The sequence below is a fragment of the Silurus meridionalis genome, chromosome 17 (genome assembly GCF_014805685.1).
Source record: "Silurus meridionalis isolate SWU-2019-XX chromosome 17, ASM1480568v1, whole genome shotgun sequence".
Taxonomy (NCBI): domain Eukaryota; kingdom Metazoa; phylum Chordata; class Actinopteri; order Siluriformes; family Siluridae; genus Silurus; species Silurus meridionalis.
In genome coordinates this window covers 24,595,573-24,614,001 of record NC_060900.1, presented here as the reverse complement: position 1 = coordinate 24,614,001, position 18,429 = coordinate 24,595,573, and the positions used below count along the sequence as shown (strand labels likewise).

The window sequence follows — 18,429 nt, the reverse complement described above, 5'->3', positions numbered from 1 at the left end:
TTATCTTATCTTAACTAACACAGTGACTGCAGTGGGGTTAAGTCATAACACTAACACAGTGACTGCAGTGGGGTTGAGTCGTACCAATAACCCAGTGACTGCAGTAAGGTTGAGACTTAACAATATTACACTGACTGCAGTGGGATTCAGTTGTAGCAGTAACATGGGGACTGTAGTGGGGTTAAATCATAACATTGACAAAGTGACTGTAGTGCATTCTAGTTTTAACAGCAACACGGTGACTGTAGTGGTGTTTAGGTGTAACAGTAACACAGTGACTGCAGTGGGGGTTCCGTTGTAACACTAACACAGTGACTGCAACGGGGGTTCAGTTGTAACAATAACACAATGACTGCAGTGGGGGTTCAGGTTTAACAGTAACACAGTGACTGCAGTGGGGTTCAGGTTTAACAGTAACACAGTGACTGCAGTGGGGTTCAGTTGTAACAGGAACACAGTGCCTGCAGTGGGGTTCAGAGGTAACAGTACCAGTGGCTGTAGTGGGGTTCAGATGTAACAGTAACACAGTGGCTGTAGTGGGATTAATTTGCAACAGTAACACAATGACTGCACTGGGGTTCAGTTGTAACAGTAACACGGTGACTGTAGTGGGGTTCAGTTGTAACAGTAACACGGTGACTGCAGTGGGGTTCAGTTGTAACAGTAACATGTTGACTGTACTGGGGTTCAGTTGTATCAGTAACAAGGTGACTGCAGTGGGGTTAAATCATTACAGTAAAATGGTGGTTGTAAAGGGGTTAGAACTTCACATTAGCACAGTGATTGTAGTGGGGTTCATTCACAACAGTAACAAGGAGACTCTAGTGAGGATAAATCATAACATTAATTTATTTGCTGCAGATTCGTAACAGTAACACAGTGACTGCAGTGAGGTTGAGTCTGTATTCTTTTCACTAACACACTTGCCTGCTCTTGCTGCACAGCTGCTGTATAAGCACTTCCACTGATTTAAAACAGATGCAAATTACTTGGCAGTTTTAAGAGCTGTGCATCAGCCAAAATAAGGATCTGGCAAATCGAAACGGGATCATTGTCCCGTTATCATGTTTACTGTGTTTTATTTACCTTAAATGGGAAGAGAATTCAAGATGGTTAATGAATTAAAGCATGTTATTTAAACATACCATTTACTTGAATGTGGATTCGTTTTTGGGTCGAGGTCTTTCAGAAGGATGTCTACTGTCCTTGGGTTTTGTACAGTGATATGAACAATAGAAGCTTTAGCTTCATGCATGCATGTTTGTGAAGGAATCGCATCTGTGTACTGTATGATTCAGACTGCAGAAGTAAATTGAGTTTGTCATGGATGATACCAAAAAATTAACACCAAAACTCTTTTTTTCCAACACACACAAACAGAGCGTTCAAACTCAAACATCTGAGGAGGTCGAACGAGTTTGTAACTCCAGTGTTGACCTGAACTGACCTGTCATCTAATATTTTTCACTGTGTGTGTATGTGTAGCTCCAGGAGAGCAGCCGTGCTGTAAAGCCATGTACGACTTTGAGCCTGAGAACGAGGGAGAGCTGGGCTTCCGTGAGGGCGACATCATCACTCTGACCAGCCAGATCGATGAGAACTGGTTTGAAGGCACTCTACGCGGCCAATCAGGATTTTTCCCACGCAACTATGTCGAGGTGATCGTCCCGCTGTCTCGCTAAATTTCGGGACAGAAGATAAAAGAGTGAGAGAAAGAAAGACAGCGAAAGAGGGAAAGGACGGAACCATCCATGTCAGCACCCGAACTCTGGCACTTTCACCTCTTATGAAGAAAAAAACTTTTTCTTCTCACATTCCAGAAGAAGAAAGGAAGGACCGGACGGACGGACGGACGAATGACTTGACGATTGACCGATTTAAACCTCATAGAAGGAGTCAGACGGACTAACATGACGTTAACGCACTTTTATAAACCGTATGTTAACTTTTACCGAAACTGGCACTTAAACACAACTCCGACTGATCGAACCATTTCATAATTTAGTGTCTCACATCAGCCTTATGTCACAGTGCAGCACAGGGGGTGTGGCCACATTTATTTCTCATTGTGATCAGTTAGATATATGCCGCTTCTTTGGTTCTGAGGATGTCACCTCCTTCAAAACCAAGTTTCAAACCAATTTTAAAGATTCTGTAAACAATAGCACTGAAACAAAAAATAAAAGCAAACAAACCTCTGACAAATCGACTGTATTGGGATTCTAAAAATGTCTTCCACGATGTTATATTTTCTCCACTCAGAGTTTATTAAAGCTTAAGGCTACACTTAGGAATCAAGAATTACCAAAAATTAATATTTTATAAATTCATAAACTTTTTAAAAAAATCTTCCATTAGTGTATATTTAAGAGCAGGGATCCCAAATCCCGATACTGTAATCGAATCCTTTCGAATATTTTCCTACTGTACATTCAAGATCCTCTGACTGACCCAGATGTTGCCTGACTGCCCCCTGCTGGTCAGGATGTGATTTGAAGGACCTTTCAGACGTTGACTTGGCACTGTGGGCTGCTAGTGTTTCAGCCGCTCATTGTGTAGCGTTCCTGAGCCACACACACACATACACACATACAGGAGTTTCACAACTCACACTTCTAACACTCTCAAATACAAAATAACACACAGAAGTGTTTTTGAAGAAGCGTGTTATACACACAAGTAAGACAAGTAAGTGATGTGTCCTGAGCTTTGGATAACAGAAGAGATAAGAGTGAAGGTGACGGACAGGAGGAGTGCACACTTTAGTGGTTTTCTCATCCTATTTTCCAGACTATTAATGTGTTCGAATTCAGCAGTCAGGCTGCAAGATAACGACTTTATATAGAAAATTAACGTTTATTATTTATACAAGCATCTTTTTTATTCACATATTTGATACTCTATGCAAAATTGGGGAGGTGGGGGGATTAGACTGAGCTCTGATATATGGAAAATTACAGGTTTTATTATTATTATTTTTTCACCTCCTCAGTAAACATTCAAGCTTAACAGATTTTTTGCTTCTGCACAAGAAAATAAACCAGTACGGAATTACAGAAACAGGACGATACTAGACCTGGCCAGTAGAGGGAGTAGAAGTCCTGTTTTACCAGCATCATCAATGTAAAGCAAATCATATGCAACAAGCAATCCGATACGTGTCCGATACAAAGGTCACAGTTATAGTCTGGAAAATACACCACTTCTTGCACACCGATTTACTGTGTTAAGGTGCCAAACGGACTGCATGTGGCGTGATGAGCAAGGGAATTAAAAAAGCATGCCGTCTTACAGCCCGGGAATAACGAGAATTGTGTTTACGGAACCTTAACATTTCTGCATGTTAGAACTTGAAACAACACTACATCGGCTCCTCGAAATTTTTTTTTTTTGGAGGAGAAAGATCTCCACACTACACTACACCGATTTGAGAGTTAACATGAATGTGCGTGTGCAAGAAAACGGCCAAAACGCTCTGCGCTGTTGCTGCTGCTTTAACGCCTTTCTGCTTCTGAAAAATCTCTGTAGATGATACTGCTGGCAGTGTCTTGCTGTTTACCCCCCTAAACACACACACACACACACACACACACACACACAAGCCCTGAAGCAGAAACATTAAACGCCAATATTTATCACCGTAACAGCCTATTATCATTGTTATTTTGACCAACACAAGTATATAGCAAATGTTTTTGTAACTCATTAAAGAACGCATAAATCCCGAGTGGGCTTTGTGCGATATAACAATCATCTCTATGCTTAGATCGAATTTCCACATTTTAGTGTTTCGCATACCAGCAGCATAAATTTGGAAATTGTCAAGTGGAAGCAGTGGATAAGGTGTTTGGCTTTTAATCTGAAGGTTGTGAGTTCCAAGATGTCACTGTTGGGCCCTTGAGTAAGACCCTTAAACCTCAATCCGTAAGTGAGATAACTAAGTTGTCTGCCTAAATGTAAATTTAACAAAGGAGTACTAAAAAAACATTTCCCCTTTCTCTGGAATAAAATGCTACAGGAGCTAATTTGCATATAATTCCCGGTACACGTTGTAAGATTTTGGGCTTTTCTCAGACGAAAGATAATCCTGAAACAATTGTGTGACATTTGTGTTGATTTCTTTGGTCGTGGCTGCTAAATAGTCCTCTGATCAAAACTAGCCGGAAATTCTACGAGCTACATCGTAGGCAAACCTATAAAACCAATTTTTTTTTTTATTATTCAATAAAAACTCCTGTCCTACCCAAGTTTCTTAGGTCAATGTAACACAGTGTGATCTTTATAATGATCATTTTTCGAAGTCATGAATGTGAAATCAATTTCAGCGTTGTGAGCTGTGCATTAGATTAGACCTAACTTACATTAGACATGTATACAATTAGTTACACAATAAGAAGAAAATTGGTGGGGGTGTTTAACCTTAAAGCTCGACAAAGGCCTACAGTGAAATGTCAAATAGTTTTAATAACAAATATGATCATTTTTTTATGATTTCAGAAAAAGATTTTTGTTTGCTTCATGCTTTCACAAGATAGCTCTGAGACACTGTGTAACATTTCAGAGCAGGCGAACATTTAAAAAAAATTGCTGAACATCAGACATCTCATTAACATATGTAGAAAAGAACATTCTTTTTTTTATTGTTTACTGAGCATTAAGGCAGAAACAACAAAAAACAAATCGTTTTCACCATCACTACAGATGATGTCATTTTTACACCTGAAATAACAAAAATGCTAATTTTTATTTTGCGACTTCTGGATTATCAAATCTTGTCACATAAGTCTACATGCTATTATCGACAGAAAATAATAAAATAGGGAGTCAAAATCACAACATGGTTTAGATCTCTTTCCAGGATCAGGGGTTTTTCAGATGTAGGACCCTAACATTTTTTTTTTTTTTTTGCGACGTGCTGCAGAAGAGTCCTGCATGATTGTCGTGTCTTTTGCTTGTCCTAGTCGTGTTAACATTTTTAACTGTCCTGTTTACAGTGTGTGGGTTTGTGATAAATTTCTATTCAACATGATACAAAGTGGATCGTGTGCCTGACACAATTGAAAAAGAAAGCTAGGACACCAAACGATTCCCACTTTCAGCACCGTGTTATTTTTTTCCTTCTTTCCTTTCCTTTGGTCTGTAATCAAATAAAAAAGGGCTCGGTGTGTTTCTGGCTTCGGCATGAGCTGTGTACAGACGTACAAGCATGAGTACAGATGTGCCTTCGCAGCAACACTACAGTTTAAAAATAAATAAAAGTTATTTTTCTGTCTAATCCAGTAGAGTACCAGAATAATTTACCCACATGAAGAATTTATTCTGGTAGTCTTCTTTAGTATTATTATTTTTCTATGTATCTTCGTTTTTTAATTATTTGCATGTGAGCTCTATATGGTAGCTTGCTAATGTATGTTTTAGTTTGTACAAAAAAAAAAAACTCTGGTTTGTCTTGAAGGAAAAAAAATAAATAACTGCAGTATCCTATTATTCCTTAAACACCCTGTAAACCTGAATATTTGTACTTGCTTCTCCCCCATCTTTTACATAAATAAATGCATAAAAAATTATTTGTCCTGAGATTATTTTATTTTATTTATTTGAGTTTTGTGAATACGTTTAAAAAACAAGTAATAAAGTATTAATAATGTTTAAATACAACATCAGTAAAATTGCTCCTTTTAATGTTTATACTCCAGTAAAAGTACAAACGTTGACCATTATATTATTTGACATGTAATAAGTTCCTGGTGAAAAGAACAGCTAATTTGGTCATTACATTTTCATTAATTATTAAAAAATAAATTTTCACTTCTAAATTTTGATAAGGCAAGGATTTTTTATATATTTGACTAAACAAAGCAATTTATTTTTATTTAAACAATACAATATGGGGGAAAAAAAAAAATCTGATTTGTCTGGAATTAAACGAAGAAGCACACCATTTCATCAATATTTGGTTTTAGGTTTATTTCTCTATGAATCAGAAGTAAAACGGAATCTGGGAAAATTCTATGGAAATAATTTATGCAGTTCAATACTGCATTCTCCTGCACATCAGACCTTTTTAAGGATTGAGTTTTCTATAGTTATAGACTGTCAGGGTCGACTGTATTATAGTCAAGTGTCAAGTGACAGCAGGGTCAATTCCAACATTTATTCAAAGTAAAAAAATTAAGTAAATGAAAAATAAACAAAAACAAATGGTTAGTAAAGCACTCCAAAGTCCACAAGGCAGAAAATAATCCAGAGTCGAAACAATTCAAGAGGAAAAAGCTAATAGATCTTTTTTCCCCCCAAAGAGAAACATTACACAAAGAGCCACAATGTAAAGCAATCAAAGAAACTGACACAAGGAATGTAGAGACAATGAGAAATGCAGTCACATCGGTGAAATAGGGACATCTAGTGGACATATATGTGTATAACAGCCAAAGTCCTGACGGGATCCCAAAACCCTGCCTTGGCATATCTACAAGCGTCATCAAATAAACAAGGATCTAAAAAAATGCAAATGAGTGTTGTTTCTGACATAATCTGTTTTTTTAGTGTTGAGGATGAGGGTAAGCAGTCAGCAGCCGGGTAAGGTGCAAGGTGACGGTCAGTAAGGTAAGCTAATGAAGGTAATTAGCAAGTAATTTGCATAACACACTCACACATACACACACACGCACACACACTAAATTACAGCACTTCCCTTACAGCAAATAAATGAATGTTAAATCATCCAAAAGTCTAATCACAGGACCATAAATCACCTAAAGCACTTAAACGGTGCTACTGATTGAATTCACTAATTGCTAAATACTAATTAATGAATTAGTAAACTAATTAGAGAATTCGCTATTGGCTGTATTTCATCAGCCAGAAGACAGGGAGCATTTTTATTTCTTTCTCTTCTCTCTCTCTTGCCTGCTTACATTTTTACACGTAAAATCCAGACGTGTGGAAAAAGTAAGAAAACATCAACGATTCTTTTACCAGCTTTTGGTGTGTTTTCCACATAAAAAAATAATAAATCAATTTGTCAAAAAAAAAAAAAAAACCAACAGTTTTTACAGTCTATTCTTAAAATCTGTTTCCACAGTGACAGCTGAGTGATGCCTTTCGATCTTGCTGCTACTTTGCCATTTTAAAAGCATTAGCATTTTATTTTCAAGTTTCTGGAAGACCACATCTAATACAATCATTTGGCTATGTACTCTCTACAACTGATGATGATGACGACGATGAACCCTTAATAAGGCACACCTGTAAATTGAAAATCATTCCAGGTGACTACCTCGTCAAAGCTCAATGTAGCTACTCTGGACAATCAGAAAAAGAAATCATATTTTGGCTAGTTTAACTTTTTTTTTCTTTACTACATGACTCCATATGTGTTCTTTCGTAGTGAGTTATAATCAGATTTATCCTATAGGCGTTTCTTAGATCTCTAAAGTAAAGACGAAGGCCCGATTCCACTTTTTATATTCCGCGATAGTCACACAAAACAATAAAAACAATTTTGAGTTGAATATCTATAGAAGAAAAGTGAAAGTGTAACAATGAATCACTAAATTTTTTTTTTTTTTTAAGTGGGAAAAAAGAATTAAAGCGATTTAAAAGGTTATGATGTTTGTTTTAGTTTATTGAGGTGGTAAAAAGAATAGCATGTAAAAATACAAGCACACTAATTCCTAACTCTGCAGTGTGGCACATGACAGGACAAAATTAAATAACGTAATAAATACATAAATAAAAAAATTAAATAAAATGTGATGTTCAGCTGTCTTAAAACTTTAAAACTTAAGTTTCGTGTTTCTGGATTTGAAAAGGATTTTTTTCTGCAAAAATCGTACTTACGAACTACTTAAAAACTTATCTATGTGAATCTTTGTTAGTAAGTGTTAAAGATCACAGAAATAAAGGCCAGTGTACATTCATCTTCAATTCAGTGAAACTTTAAATAAACATTGATGAATATTGTTAAGAACTGATCTAAATTTAAATCGTTCCTCTAATAGCTAATTAGAAGTACAGCTAGAAGAGTAAAAAATAGTAGTTTGGTACCTTTATTTATTGAGTGTTAAAGAGACTATTTGAATATGTTGTATATGCATTACTTTATACAGTAATGTATGAAGTGTATGAAGAGTTGTACGTGAGGCGCTTTTGACTCGATTAAACTGATTAGTCTTTTGTATCGCTTTATCCTAGTCTCTGTCCTTTGATCTTTCAAATTCGCCAACTTGAAAGATGCGTTTTCACAAAAAGCGATTAACTTCTCCTCAATCTCACAAAGACTTTCAAAATGTCATCACAATGTGTCATTGTTCTTTCCCTCTATTCAATCTTATGGGATTCAAACCCATTTAAACTCACTTACTGATTTTTTTTTGGAAGAATAAGGAAACCAGAAACCCCTGAGGAAACAGGGGACATGAAGAAAGTCCACACATGATCAAACCCTGACTTCCCGCGACAGTAAATATTCCAACTTGAGTTATAAAATGAGGTATGTTAAGAAAAAGAATGCAAATGTGACCGTTTTCCAAGACAATGTGCAACATTTTTTTCCGAATTAGGAAACTAGCTGCATGTGACATTGTGTGTGTGCAATATCTAGATAAAAATGAGAGAAAACACTCCTATATTCTAAACTATTCACACAATTTTGTCTACAGAAATGGAAGATGTTCATGGAGTGTTCGCAATGAATGAGGCAGCTATAATGATGCAACAGCACTCAGTTCCTTAGTGTGTGTATGTGGGTGTTTTCCCACACACAGATGATGTCCAGGAAAGCATCAAGAAAACAGAGAGGACGTTTCCATCACTGCATGTTGCGCAGCTGGTTGTAGACGTGCTCCAGGATTTGAGAGTAGGCCTGGTCTTTGGGGGCGTGGCCACTCAGGGACGCCTGAGAAACAGAGCATGTAAATATAGTAAGATGAGGCAGAAAAACAGTCGACAATGTTATTCGACTAATATATATATATATATATATATATATATATATATATATATATATATATATATATATATATATATAAGGACTGTCAAAATGAACGGCACTGATTTTATTAACGCACGATTAATGCAGCTCGCATTTCTGTTTGAATTAAAAATACAAATAAATATAAAAGAGGCGAAATTAAAACCTTTAACGCAACACACATTTATTCACGACGTCCTTTCTTTACTCAGATATGGTAATAATAATTTTTTATTACTAGAAATCTGCATGATGCGCACATCCGGCATTTATAACCGTCCGTGTGGAAACATAGCAAAAGTTCCGTGTTGGTGTCCTGATGATTTACGTAATTAGAAAACACCATTTGCATAAAGCATCCATATTTGTCTATGCACATATTAAATAGAGGATTTAATCCTTGACAATTATTTATTTAAGGTACATTTAGAACAGATAAAAAAATGTGCGACTAAGTTGCGGTTAAGTACGAGTTAACTCATGACAATCATGCGATAAATCGTGATTAAATATTTTAATCGATTGACAACCCTAATATATTTTTCTGTACCAACATATCACCTAGCTCTGTGTGTGTGTGTGTGTGTGTGTGTGTGTGTGTGTGTGTGTGTGTGTGTGTGTGTGTGTGTGTGGCTATGCTGTGTGTTGACAGACCTTAATTTTGTCCAGTATTGATGTATCAGAACACCACATCTGATTAAAATTGACCAGATCTGGAGCTGCTCGATAAAACTCTAACAGCATCATCTGCATAGAGTTCACATAAAAACACAAAAATCAGGAACGATGAAGGTGATAATAATGATTCTGTTCTAATCTGAACTCACAACTACAATATTCTGTATATATATTGTTGCTAGACTATGAGAGTTGTGACTGGTAATTCAGTTTGCTAACCTTTTACAAAAACTTGCAAATATCTTTAATAAAAAAAAACAAATAAAAAAATAAAACTGGACTCTAGACCTGTACACGAATCATAACCATTCTTATGTCATATCGCCTACAAATCTCACAATGGGTGCTGAATGACCGTACCATTTCATTAAGGACGTCTGTAGTGAGAAAGTTGTCTTGCACGTATGTGACTTCAACTGCAACTGGAATACCGTAATCATTCGGCCTTTGCTGAGAGACAGAAAAATTTAGTCAAAAAAAAAAAAAACAACAAGACAGCATGGTGGCATAGGACAGATAGAGTGAGAAAAAGAGAGATAGTGAGACAAAAAAGAGACAGAGAACAGCAAGACAGTAAAAGACAGTAAGAAAAATAAACAGAGAGAGAGATTTTGAGACAGGGACAGACAGCGAGACAGAAGGACAGACAGAGACGCTTTAAGACAGAGATGGAAGAGAAAGAATGCGAAAGGGCAAGGTAAAGTCCTGTATTTCACAAAATCTCACTTTTTGAACTGCTGTCTCTTGTAAACTTATTATAATCACGTGACTCTGGAAAGTGAACAACTTTTCCGACATTGCTACTTTTTCTGTATTGGAAATGTTGCTCAAGTGCGCCACACTTACTTCTGGAGGAGGAACAACCCAGAACGGAGTGATGGTCGACGCCACACCCTGGTTTCCATGGTAATAAGGACCTAAAACATACAAACAAACAAACCCAAATGATGTCATGTAAGGGTACCAACTGTAATTTTCCCTCAGCTCCACCAGAGGGAAGCATTGCCTGAATACTAAGCACATCCTGGTCAAAGGACACTTCCTGGTTCGAAACTTGAGCATCTCTCTCAACTCCACTTCTGATGAAATCTGGACTTTGATTGGTCAGATGGTGAGGATTAAGTTTCTATGCCAGAAGCTCTGACAGCAGGTTAGTGGCAAATTACAAATTTATGTTAATCCACTTTTTCTAATGTATAATGATTTTTATAGTAACTGCTCATTGGCATGGACTTGTATGAAAGATGATTCACGTAAATGAATTCAAACACGTGTAATTGATGATGGGGTAAAAGTTTCTGTTTATTTCTTACCACAGATGATGCCCAGGCAGGGCTGAAAGCCATTACTGCTGCCCTGGAGGCGGAGTTGGTGGTCCATCTGTGAATCAATGTCCTGCAGCGATGGGAGGGCGGGGCCTCGAGGGTGACTGTGGTACCAGCCCACCAATGATAAACCCCTCATGAACAGGTTCTGACAAATCTGTACAAGCATACACACGTTAGTCAGGAGAGACACTCTTCTTCACGCTTGCATTATTCATTTTATCCACATCAGCATAGTGTTAGATTTGGAGTCTATCCCAGGTATACTATATCCTATCATGAGTCCATTCCAGGAACACTGGAACCGTATCCAGAGTCTATCCCAGGAACTCACTTCCCCCTTACTAATCCCCTCCACTTCCTGCTTCACCATCTCCACATCATCCCACCTTCTCTCTCTCTCTTTTTCCTCAATCATCAGTTCTTAAAATACTCCCTTCCACCTTCTCAACACACTCTCCTCACTAGTCAACACATTTCCTCGCCATCCTTTATTGCTCTAACTTGCAGCACATCCTTCCCAGCTCGGTCTCTCTGCTGGCCTACAAATCCTTTTCTCCTTCCTTAATGTCCAACTTCTCATACAGCTTATCAAATGCCTTTGCCTTGGCTTTCACCACATCCCTCTTTACCTGCTGCCAACCTCTTCCAGTTTTCACTCTCCTTCTCATCTTCTTTACCTCCAAAACCAACCTACAGACCATCATCTGATGCTGTCTAGCTACACTGTCCCCTGCCAGCACCTTACAGTCTCCAAACTCCTCCAGGTTGCATCTCCTGCGTAGAACATAGTCCACCTGTGTACACACTACATATCTACCTTTCTCCTCTCCATCATATCAGCTCCCTCTCTCCCTTTACCAGTCATAGTACCAACATTTAAAGTACCAACTCTAACCTCCACTTTCATACACTTCTCCTTTCCCTGCTGTCTCTGTAGACGTCTTCCTCCTCTCCTTCTCCTTCTTCTGCCAACAGTAGCCCAATTTCCACCGGTAACCTGTTGGCTAACGATACCTATGGCGGTCGTTGGTAACCCGGGCCTCGACTAATTTGGCACATGTTTTATGCTGGATCCCCTTCATAACACAACCCTCCCCATTTATCCAGGCTTGGACCAGCACTAAGAGTGCACTGGCTTGTGCAGCCCTAATGGCTCGGTTAGGAATTTATATAGCCTATCACAAGCAAAACAAAAGGGGCACACACACACACACAAACACACACCTGTGGGCAACAGAAATTAATGATATCAACAACTGGCATGTTTTTGGACAATAGAAGTAAACCAGAGAACACTGAGGAAACAGGAACACAGGGAAAACAAGAAAGCTCTGCTAAAATGAGACCCTGAAGCTGTGAGATGAACATGCTACTGTGCTGCTCATCTAATAATTTGTGTGTTAATAAGATGAGATGTCTGCACTGACCTCCTCCTCTACAGCAGGTGCTGCGTCTCTGTCGCCCAATCGTGTGCGGCACGGAAACGCTCGTAAAACCGTGAGCACTGTCACAAGGAAATGGAGAAAAGCGGTTTTCTTTAATGCACTGATAAAATGAATGAAACAGATACAAGTTATGTCATACGTATATATCTACAGTGTGACAGATTATGGAATCTTACACTGTGTTGTAGTGTCCCATCGGCCACCAAGATAGCCCACCACCTCGCTCGTAGTCAAGTGACAGTGAAAGTCCTGAAAAATTATTAAAAAGGAGTAAGTAAACCAGAGAACATCACACGGAGATCTAGCAGCAACAGAGCTTAATTCTAAAAACGGAGTGATAATTAGATAAAGTATAAAGGTTAGATGAAGGATAACAATAAAATGAAAGTAAATATAATAGTATTTACAATATCATAATACATATGCAATAAAATATAAATAAATTGTAAATATATATAAAAAAAACTTTAGGGGGGGATTATAAATATGTTAATATGTATATATAAATCTGTGTGTGTGTGTGTGTGTGTGTGTGTATTTATATATATATATATATATATATATATATATATATATATATATATATATATATATATATATATATATACACACACACACACACACACACACACACACACACACACACACACACACACACAGAATTATTATTATTATTAATAGTATTATTTATTAATACAGTATTATTTTTATTCATTAAAAATTTGTTTTACTGATGCGCCAAATCTCAAATTAAGCACCAAAATCTGCATGATGCACACATCCGGCAACTTAAACCGTCCGTGTGGAAACAGCAAAAGTTCCGTTTGGTGTCCTGATGATTAACGTACTTAGAAATAAAAATAAAAAAACAGAATTACTTTATTTTTATGCTCTATGTTGAGTTTGGTTTGAAGGTTTGCTTAATAAACATACATTTGCATAAAGTGTCCATATTTGTCCATGCCCATGTCGATTAGAGTGTTAAAAACTTGAAAATATTCATTTAAGGTCCATTTAGAACAGGTACAAATGTACGATTGAGTTGCAATTAATCACTAGTTAACTCATGACAATCCTGCTATTAAATATTTAAATTGACAGCCCTAATATACACACACTTTTTCTGGACATTATAATATTTTATGCACACTGTGTTTACCATGAGCAGCAGGACGTTGCTGGAGACAGCGACATTAAACGGCTGGAAGCGGTTGATGGCGGAGAAAGCCGACAGCTCCACCAGTGTGTGAGGATCTCTGAGGAGAGACTGCATCATCAACTCACTTTGACTAATAAATCATTTGTAACGATGTTGAAAATACTCATGCTGAGATTCATAGTCCGCATTATATGATCGTGATAAATAAATATAAAAGAGGTGCACCTGCTCCTGATCTTTACAAAAACATGTGTGACATTATTATCAGATTTTATCTGGAGCCGTTACTCATCCTAGGCGATTATGTCACTGTAGCGCTTTATTACATCAAAAAGTTAAAATATATGACTACATATGTGTATTATATGACTCTATATAATCCTGCTGTAAACTCTGACTTTTCCATCAGTGTCATATTACAGGTTTATTACCTGGCGATGTCTCTGGTCCCCAGTGTGCAGTATCTGACCGGGATTCTCTCTCGGTCTCCTCTCCTGTGCACCACGCCCACGTCTAAAACGCACACAAACATTGTTTATTGTGACGTGTTTATGCCGTGATGTTATACTGTCATATGTGCACATTCGATTCTTTTACACGTATGTTTATAGCTGCTATGTGAGAAGTGGAGCATTTTTTAAGATTTTCCACAACAATAAACATACGGAAAAGTATATTGTTTAATAAAAAAAAAAAAGAAATCTCAATTGTTGGTAATAAGTAATAAGAGGAATAAACCACTCCGGCTTATGCTGCATGAAAAGAGTTAAGATTTTGCTCACCATGAAACTCTGGTTTGGACTTCCTGTTTCTTTCGTCTGTTAGAATAGTTGTCTTCCCCTCCTCCTCTTCATCATCTCCCATCTCGTCATCCTCTCCCTCACTGGCCAGACTCTGACACACATCAAGGCACATTAGAAAATAAACTTCTTCAATACTTCTAATAATCCAGAAAATACGGTAATGCTGAAACTCCTGTCTCTGAGTTGATGTTGTTTTTCAGCGTGCTGTGTGTCCCTCACCATGTCAGCACTGGGCTGGTATTTACGCAGCCAGCTGGTTTTGTACTGGGCCAGCTTTTGACCGCGGTAGCGCACAGACGCCCAGCCGCAGCCCGACTTCTTGGCAGGATTCACCAGGCGCTTGCAATGTGTGGCCCAGGCACTCGGGGAGTTAAAGATCTGCCCCGTTTCCACCCATCGGATCTTTCCATCGGTGAGCAGGTCACCCACAAAGTTCTTCCCCTGCAGAGAACAGAACGAAGTAATCATGAGCACGAGCAGCAGTCTGAAAAGGTGCTGCAATTTCACGAGTCTCAAAAAAGTAACTTAACTTTCACCTGCATGGTCTGTGAGCGGACATGTGTTTGGTGGCTAAATTGTCATTAATTAGGAAATAACCAGGCTGAAAGCAAATGGGACAAATATCTAGAAAATAGTTTGAGGTCTGATCAAAATGGACGTGGGGAACAATTTGGATTTAAAAAAAAAAACTCTGTCTGTTCCACTCTGCAATAAACCATTAACATTAACATGCTTCAGTGATGGTTGACCTTCTGCAAGTTTCTCCACACATAAACTCTGGCGCTCAACCCGACTGACCATCAGGTTCTGGTCCACCTCTCTTCTCATCGTGAACCTTTAAAGAGCCCTGTTTTTTCCAAAACTCATCAGTTTACAAATGCTAGAGGAGCAGTGTGCTCTCAGGAACTTTCAATGCAGCAGAGATTGTTTTGTAGCTCAGCGCCTCAGAATCGACCCTTTCTCTGAGCATAAAATAAACGTTTTGAGGACTAGATTGTGGATTGAAACACAAGTTTTTTCAGTTGTATTGCAAAGAAATCCAGGGATTTTGTGATCCGTACCAGGTAGTGTATGGACAGGACGGCGTCTCCCGGTTCCACCAGGCCGTCTTTAAGCAGCACGCGTAGTGTGATTCCTCTCCGAGTCAGAACCGATCCCCGCCCAGATGAAACTCGGAGCTCGGCTTCCTCTCCTCCGCTCAGCTCTTCATCGTCCTCATCCACTCCTTCATCCACCAGCTGAGGAGATGATGGTGGCTCAGAACCTGAGAGGAGAAAGAAAAAACAACCACAAAAGTTTCGGTTAGAGGTTAGTGGTTTAAATGTGAAGGGTTTGAGGGTCATAGAAAGCAGGACAAGGAAACACTTCCTGTCAACAGAACTCAAGCAGATGCCTCCTTCAAGCCCATTGACTGAGGTCTACCAGGACGTAGCGGTTCTTAAATGTGCATGTGTGGGAGTTTTCGTTTATTACTGTACAAGGTGGTATCAAGACATTTCACTATTTTGATCACGTGCATTACCACGCCTGCGATTCCATTATGGACAGCAATTCAAAACAAAGAGCAAACATGGATTTCTGCAAACTGAGCAAATCTGCCACAGAGACCTTTGACAAACGGCGACGCTTCAAGAGCAGAAGAACATCACCGAAAGATGGCGAGAGATCGGGAAGACCTTCAACGAAGCTCAACCCCCGAAAATGTCGAAACCATTCGGCAACCTGTGCATGTTGATCGCCAGAGAACAATCCACAAGATCTCACTTCTGCCCCCACCCTACTCGCCAGATTTGACTTCTGCAGACTTCGCCCTCTTCCCGAAGATGAAGATTCAGCTCAAAGGTCGCCATTGTGGAAATCCAGCGCAAATAGCAGAAGTGGCAGGAACGCTGGGAGCGCTGTATTGCTGTGCAAGGAGACTATTTTGAAGGTGATGGTGTGTAAACGTAGATAAATAAAGTACTTTCTTGTAAACTAAGCCGGTCTAGAAACTTTTTGGAAACACCTCGTGACACATCCACTAATTCCTCGCCCAATAAATGCATCAGGACATCAGTGTAAACATTTATTCATACTATCCATGTATTAAAATTAGGGCTGTCAAAATTAACGTGTTAAAACGCAAATTAATGTGTGCATTTCTGTTTGACCATTTTTATTAAAAAAATATAAATAGATATAAAAGAGCCGAAAGGAAAACCTTAAACGCAACACGTTTATTCATGATGTCTTTTCTTTACTCAGAAAAAGAATAAAATAAAAAAATCACTAAACATTAGTTTTACTGATGCACCAGGTCTCAAGCATTCAAGCATCAAAATCCCCAACGATTGCACATATCCAGCAATTAAATCCGTCCGTGTGGAAACAGCAAAAGTTCCGTTTAGCGTCCTGATGACTTCCGTAATTTAAAACACTATAATTACTATAAAACATTTACAATATTTTGCCTTCATGCTTTGTGTTGAGTTTGGTTTCACAAATAATACACATACATTTGCATACAGCATGCATATTTCTCCATGTTGATTAGAGGATTAAAAAAAAAAAGATATAAATGTGCAATTAAGTTGCGATTAATTATGAGTTATCTCATAGCAACCGTGCGACTAATCGCGATTAAATATTATAAACGATTGACAGCCATAATTAAAAATACCACCTGCACCTGGAGATTTTAAGGACTATTAAAGGTTTATAATGTATTTTTGTGTACTGAAAAAAAATTTGACTTCAGCCCCTGATCTTTGTTTTGATGTTGGTAGAAGCGAGTGATGCTCATGTGCTTTGTCCTGCTGCGGCCTCCTGAATTTTATATCCCTCACATTTTGAACTAATAAACAAATCAAACTCTGATGGTCTTAGTGTTTGTTCTTACCCATGTCACCAAACACGTCGCTTTTATTCGCCAGTGCTCCGATTATACCCTCGTTTCGTTTTCTTTTCGGCCACTTTGTCCCCCAGCTGGGGTATAAAAAGCGCTTACTGAAATAAAAGCCACCACTCGGGCTGCGTCCCAAACCGCATACTAACCTACTTAATAGTACGCCAAACAATCTAGGTCATCTATAAAGGCGTGTGGTTTTCTGCTATACTGTTTAGTACGGTAGTATGCGGTTTGGAACGTAGCCATGGCTACCGTTACTATCGCCATATTTTGGCGTTGCAGCCGTTTCAAATGCGGAAATGTGCACGTTTATTTATATATGTTTGTTGTTTAGAAACCTATACAGACATTTTATAAAGACATTTTGTTTTAGATTTCTATGTTTAATATCCATCCCATATTATCCCTTCATGCAGTATTCCGCCATGTTTTTCTTTCATTCTTCAGGGATTAAAAAAAATCATGCTTGCGTTTTAGGATGGTCGATTCGACACGCTATGGGTGGACTGAAATTGACGCCAACCGTCTAATTTTTACATTGTGGCTGATTACAGCTTATGTGGTGTATTTTAATTGGTTTCTTGTTTTGTTTTTTTGTTTTTTTACCTGTGTATAGTCAACACGTTATTATTTGAATAAGATGAATTAAAGATAGATGTTCATATAATAAGGGAGTTACGGTAATGAAAAATGACATACGCCACTAGGTGGCGACAAAACGGCGTGTTTTTGTAAATCAGTAAGTTGTAGTGGTATTGGTGTGTTTATTAAAAACATTAAGTCATTTATTCCTTTTTCAAAACGCATTCAAATACATATTCCTTCGGTGAAATATTCCCTTGGTCTTAAACATTTTTTTAATGAAGAAAAATACATGCATACATATACATACTAGTTGTATATCAGTCATAATCTGATCTCTTTTGTGTCAATGAATTCTGCATCTTTGAAAGAATTTTGAAAGAATTCTGCATCTTTGAAAGAATTTGTTCTAACAAGTTATAATGTTAGAACAGACGAGTTTATTCCCTATAAGGTTGTTCTTTATAATTTCAAGAGTAAGAAACCTTGAGAGAAACCAGACTCAAAATGTCAATTCTCCTTCTGGGTGGCACTGAAAGTTAATGATAGTTCCATTTATAGTTATTTATAGTT

General features: G+C 38.0%; 2 protein-coding genes across 3 annotated transcripts in view; one reads left to right on the top strand and one right to left on the bottom strand.

Annotated features, from left to right (window-relative positions):
• Nucleotides 1-5,567, top strand: part of sh3gl1b (SH3-domain GRB2-like 1b) — a 32,932-nt gene extending 27,365 nt beyond the window's left edge. For both annotated transcript variants that reach the window (XM_046870587.1, XM_046870586.1), the window contains one exon: nucleotides 1,486-5,567. In XM_046870587.1, coding sequence (XP_046726543.1) covers nucleotides 1,486-1,682 — 197 coding nt within the window. In that variant the 3' untranslated portion in view covers nucleotides 1,683-5,567. The remainder of the gene's footprint in view (nucleotides 1-1,485) is intronic.
• A 2,042-nt stretch (nucleotides 5,568-7,609) lies between these two features.
• On the bottom strand, nucleotides 7,610-17,707 carry mpnd (MPN domain containing). Its single transcript, XM_046872327.1, has 13 exons — nucleotides 17,266-17,707; nucleotides 15,449-15,651; nucleotides 14,607-14,828; nucleotides 14,367-14,478; nucleotides 14,016-14,097; nucleotides 13,585-13,681; nucleotides 12,602-12,674; nucleotides 12,408-12,484; nucleotides 10,966-11,134; nucleotides 10,499-10,569; nucleotides 10,013-10,102; nucleotides 9,629-9,721; nucleotides 7,610-8,899 (listed from the first exon to the last, which is right to left on the bottom strand). Exons 1-13 carry the CDS (start codon nucleotides 17,267-17,269, stop codon nucleotides 8,813-8,815), a joined length of 1,380 nt encoding a protein of 459 aa, XP_046728283.1. The 5' UTR covers nucleotides 17,270-17,707; the 3' UTR covers nucleotides 7,610-8,812.
• Nucleotides 17,708-18,429: the final 722 nt, after the last annotated feature.

Coding starts and splice junctions, on each gene's coding strand:
- mpnd (XM_046872327.1), bottom strand. Junction 14,098..14,366: donor GTCCAAACCAGAGTTTCATG/GTGAGCAAAATC, acceptor TGTGCGTTTTAG/ACGTGGGCGTGGTGCACAGG. Junction 10,570..10,965: donor CTGCCTGGGCATCATCTGTG/GTAAGAAATAAA, acceptor TGTATGTTTTAG/GTCCTTATTACCATGGAAAC.